Consider the following 5577-nt stretch of genomic DNA (forward strand, 5'->3'; position numbering starts at 1 on the left):
CCTCCCCCCCTATCTGGCCGGGCCGGCCTTTCAATCCCGCCAAATAGTCACGCTGGAAAAAGAGCTGAAGCCAAGGCCAAGTTAGCTTTTTCACTTGGAGTTTCCAAGGAATCAAACCTATGATTAAACTCAACATTTCTAGTGTCTCTGCCCCAGGGGCCAGTCTGCGGAAGCGGAGGTTGGGGAGCCAGTAAAGACGATGGCGACAAGGGAAGCGGGGGTCCGGTTGGGTGAGGTGGGTGGTGCTAGAACCGAGATTGACCTTAAATTTCTCCTTCCAGGGGCTAGGGTCCTAGGAATATTTTTTCTAATTAGACAGAATTTTCCAGAGACAATAATCTGCGTTGCCCAGTCTTTGTGGGGAAAATGAAATGCGCGAATATATGTGTTATTCTTCTCCCACATACATTATTTTAATAGACCTGTCAGTCACCCAACAAACACCTGCAGATCAAGCACGCTGTACCCGCGATGGTTTTAAAAAATTCATTCCATCTAGCTACTTGGAGCGAGGAGGAGTAGGGGTGACAAAGTGTTAACAAAAAAAAAAAAAAAAAAAGCGGAGTGAGGTAAAAACAAAACAAAAGCATAACAAATAATCTTCAACTGAGCCATCCTGACGTCAGTAAAGAGACCCACCTTAGAGAGATCAGGCCTCAGAGGAACTGTCCAGTAATGAAGAATTCAGGAGTCGCTATGGCGGGAAGTTAATAAAACTTTACACAAGACCTCAACACGGTCTTGTAGCTGTTCTTTACATGGTTTATAAAAATATTGGAATAAACAGCGATAAAAAACAACAACCTGTGATTTTGGAAATGAAGTCATCCTATAATTATTAGAATCATGTAATATTTCATTTCGTGAATACGATTACTATTACCTTGGCAAGAACCGAATTTGCAGTTGAGGGAAAAGTCTCCCGGGGCCTATAATATTTTCTCCGCAAATTTTATTTGAAGAGACACTGCTGGATTGATGGGATCTCAATCATGATAAATGAAACCCAGCTATTCTCTACCCCTTACACTTTGTTTATAAATTGACTATCATTAAAGAATCCGTTTGATTTTCTCCGTATTGTTCTAATCAACCAAAGAATAAAGAAATAACATGGTTTGGAGCACCTGACATTGACTAGTTTGACTGTGTATGAGGCAAATACTATAGAATGGCACACTGTAACTTCATCTTCCAGAAAACCACTGACTGCTTTGCCTGCTGTTGCTAAACTTTTTAAATATCTGCAGCTTTAAAAGCCAGACCACAATCCTCTATCGGAACTCACACTACTTATGTGTGTGATGAACCGAGATCTCGATGCCAACAGCTGAACATAAATACAAATTTGGGTATATACATATGTGAACAGGGTCACACATTTGTCTACTAGTGAAGTTAAGTACAGAGAGATGTGGAGATATCGGAGTCAGCAAGAGAAGAGCTTCAGAGAGTTAAATTGAACTCAGTATATTTCAGAATATGGTGGCCTGGCCTTTAAAGCTTGGTTGTGAATTAACACAGCATTATAGAATTTTCCAAATCATCTCCCAGAGGAGAATATGTGTGGAACTTATTCCCAGCCTGTTTCATGGGGCTACTCCATTCAGCAATTCATATGCATCCAAACATTTTTAGAAACCAGTTTCACAAAAGGATCAAATCGCTAAAAACAAAAAAGGGGGGGGTACTTTTATTATCTTGTTAGAAAGCAATAGACATCATTCTTGGAATTTTTGCAATCACTTTAACGAATGAGTGGTTTAAGTAAAATTATCAAAATGACTCCAAAAAATCACACATGTCAATTGTCAGGTTAGCATTATACTTGAAGGGTAATCTTGAATGCACACTGCATTTGGTTCTTACTAGCCACCTAGCACATGCCCACTTTTGGATGGATAATCCATACTCTTCCAGGATGCAAAAAGATACTGAGAAAATGAAATGGATAAGTCTAAAACTGCTGTAATCAATATATTCCTATGTGGACTTAAACATTTTCTTTCAAAATATAGTATCTCAATGTTGTGACTAATTTCAAAATGTATTTGCTATAGTATAACTTTTAAATGCAGTATTTAATGCTGTCAGATTATTTGAAGACAAAGTTTTACAGAAAACTTTAAATTCCAGGAAAAACTGCAATAATAAACACCTAGATAAAAATATAATTAAAAATTTTAAAGCATCACACAACTTCGGGGTCTCATCAGGAATCATAAACATGGCATTTTGTGTTTATATTGGTTAGAAAGTTAAATCCCAGTTCTCGATGGAGGGAGGGGAGGAAGATGGGTGCTAACTTTTTGTAAGCATGTATGTGATAAACCCTACCAAAATATTTGGCCTTTTCCTAAAGACCAAGAGGCCAGAGGGAGTGGCAGAGGATGGACGGAGAGGGCTGGGTGCACAGTACATTTTGGTTCATAGATTGCATTTCCTTGAATAACACCAGATAAATTCTGCTTGCAATCCTGTTAATTACAGGGGGTTTGGGGGAACCCATGTCCAAACGTTGTCTTTATCCCCCAGCCTTTGCTTGGCCTAGCCATTGGGTTCTCCTATTCTCTTTTCTCCTCCAGACAAAAATATGCAGATCTAAGACCAGGAACTGCCTGTGCCACCGCCCACAGTTAAAAACAAGCAAAAGGAAGGGCCAGACTATAAAAAGTTTTTTTTTTTGGGGGGGGGTAATTAATTCTCCTTCCATATTAACATGGTAAACTATATAATATAATCTCACTTTAAACCTGTTTTATTTATTTGTACCTTTTTCTCTTCCATTTTATAAAGCTTTGTGGGAATCCTATTTCCATCCCTGGGGTTTTGTTATTTTTAGTTCATTCTGATCTTTCTTCTCTTCCAGATTTACTATGTTGATATCATAAAACATGCATACAAAGCTAGCACGTTTCAAATTTATGGAAAAAAAACGGTTTTTTTTTTCTCTTTTAAATTTATTGACTCAAAATTCAATGCATCTCTAGCGGGGGTTCTTTTTCATTTTAGAAGAAAGGCTTTTTAGGAAACTATATACATAATCTGAATCTCCCTCCTCCATACCGCAACGTCTAAAATAAAAATTCCACAATGCATTTACAAGAGATAATACAAAACAAAAACTGGAAATTTTCAGATACAGAAAGTTTTACAAAATCCAAAATATAATGTCTCAGTCTAAAGGGGGAAACGCTCTTTGTATAAATTAACAAACAAACAAACAAAAAAAAGCGGTAACAACTACAAAAAAAAAAAAAAAAAAAAAAAAAAAAAAAACCCTTCTAAGTGTTTGGATTTGCCTTACTACATATATAACAAATAAGAATTATGCCCCCCCATCACATCGTTTTAGGCAATCAAAAGCCATGAAGAAGCGATGCAAGGATGAACGGTACTGCTCCAGCGGTTATATAAAAGTTGGCATTGCCTATATTTTTGTTTTGTCTTTTTGTCCTCATTAGCAAATAAAACGCTTTCTGACTCCTCCATACATGATAAATACTGTACAAAAAGTCTCAATAAAACACCGAAGTTCAGTTTAAAACGCAAAACTTGTTTCAACAACTAGTAGTCCCCAGGGGCTTCTAAAAAGGTAAGTAGAGCAACGGTTACCTTCTGTTCCTTATCAATATTTTCATTTTTACAAGAACATGAAAACATTCTGTACAAAAAAAAAAAAAAAGCTAGGGTGGGGTGGGGGGCCCAAGAGTGTAAGAACCAGAACCAGGACGGGGGCCGTGCCGGGAGGGAGGTGTAAGTTTGTTCGTCTTTCGGTCCAAGCGACCCCACGGCCGGCCGGTGCGCAGTGTCTCCTCCCGGCCTGGCCGGTGCTGCGCCGGCCGCTAGATGTGCGTCAGGGGCACAGTGCCGTTGACGCCTGAGCTGGCGCCCTGGTAGTGCTGGGGCAACGAGTGCAGCCGGCTTTGCGCCGCGGCCGCGGCCGCAGCCGCCGCAGGGTCGCCGCCCTCGCCGGCAGGTAAGTACATGCTGATCATCTCGCGCAGGTCCCCGGGGCAGGGCGCTCGCGAGTGCGACGTGACCGGCGGGCTGACGCTCGGCTCTGACTTAACTAGAGAGCCCAGAGCACCCAGGGCGCCAGAAGACGCGGCCGCTGCTGCAGCTGCGGCCGCCACGGCAGAGTTCTGGTGCGGGCCTCCCGCGGCGGCGGCGGCGGCGGCCGCTGCGCCGTAGGACAGGCCGCCGTAGCCCGAGGGCGACGCGCTCATGTAGCCCTGCGAGTTGGAGATAGGGCTGTACTGCAGCGCGCCCATGTCGTAGCGGTGCATGGGCTGCGGGTTGTGCGGATGCGGGTGCGGGTGGTGAGGATGCGGGTGGTGAGGATGCGCGCCGCCGGCGCCCGGGTGCTGGCTGTACGCGAGCTGCGCCTCCTGCATCATGGCCGCGGCCGCCGCGGCGGCCGCCACCGACCCCGGGTAGGCGCCGTTGGCCCAGCCGTTCATGTGCGCGTAGCCGCCGCTGGCCGCGCCGCCTGGGCTCTCGAGGCGCTGGCCCACGCCCGCGGCGCTCACGCCCACGCCCATGCCCACGCCGACTGCCGGGCCGCCACCACCGGCGCCCGCCGTCAGCAGCCCTCCGGCCAGAGAGTATTTGTCTTTCTTGAGAAGCGTCTTGGTCTTTCGGCGCGGCCGGTACTTGTAATCCGGGTGCTCCTTCATATGCAGCGCCCGCAGCCGTTTGGCCTCGTCGATGAACGGCCGCTTCTCCGCCTCCGACATCACCTTCCACTCTGCGCCTAGGCGCTTGCTGATCTCCGAGTTGTGCATCTTGGGGTTCTCCTGAGCCATCTTGCGCCTTTGCCCGCGGGACCACACCATAAAGGCGTTCATGGGTCGCTTGACCCGGTCCTGGTTTGCTTTGGTGCTGCCGCCCCCGCCGCCGCCGCCGCCACCCCCGCCGCCACCCGCCCCGGTCTGGCCCGAGAGGTTCGTGGGGGCCTGGGCCCCGCCGGGCGAGTGCAGGTCGGTCTCCATCATCATGCTGTACATCGGGGCGGCTTTTGGGTTCACCGGCACCAGGAAAAAAGAGGCTCAAGCATAGAGGGCCAAGGGTGGGTAGGGGGAGAAGGGTGAGAAACGGAACGAAACGTCAAGGGGGTGGGGTGGGAAGAGGTCCTAGCAGAGAGAATAATGGGGGTAAGGAGGGTGGAGGCAACAACAAAAAAGGAAAAACACACGCACTCAACGCTGGTCAGATTCACAGGTAGAAAGTTTCTCCTCGTGCAGAAACCACTTGCCAAAGAGGTTGAATTCTGGTTCTGTCGCCGTCGCCGTAGCCCAGTTGCCCGCGGCGGAGCTGTTCAAACAGGTGCAGTTGTTGCAAAGTTTCGGCTCCACTTTCGGAGGCGGGAGGGAGTTGGCTGTACTGGGCCGGCCCGAGGGGTCGCCGCCTCCCCGCTCGCCGCCGCCGCGCGCGCGCGCGCGCGCGCTCCCGCCTTTCTTCTTTCGCGTTATTCTTTACCGGCCTTCAAACTTGGTGGCCACAACTTCTGAGAGAAAGGCGAGCCGCGTGCATTTTGCATCTGCTGGTCCCAGGTGCCCAGTGAGAGCAAGACGG

The 5577-nt window shown here is 47.4% G+C and overlaps 1 protein-coding gene across 1 annotated transcript; it reads right to left on the minus strand.

The window, feature by feature from the left end:
• Positions 1–3845: 3845 nt before the first annotated feature.
• On the minus strand, positions 3846–5009 carry SOX1 (SRY-box transcription factor 1). Its single transcript, XM_007942387.1, has one exon. It carries the CDS (start codon positions 5007–5009, stop codon positions 3846–3848), a length of 1164 nt encoding a protein of 387 aa, XP_007940578.1.
• Positions 5010–5577: the final 568 nt, after the last annotated feature.

The sequence above is a fragment of the Orycteropus afer genome, unplaced genomic scaffold, assembly GCF_000298275.1.
Source record: "Orycteropus afer afer isolate SDZICR_OR568_19922 unplaced genomic scaffold, OryAfe1.0 scaffold00089, whole genome shotgun sequence".
NCBI classification, from domain to species: Eukaryota; Metazoa; Chordata; class Mammalia; order Tubulidentata; family Orycteropodidae; genus Orycteropus; species Orycteropus afer.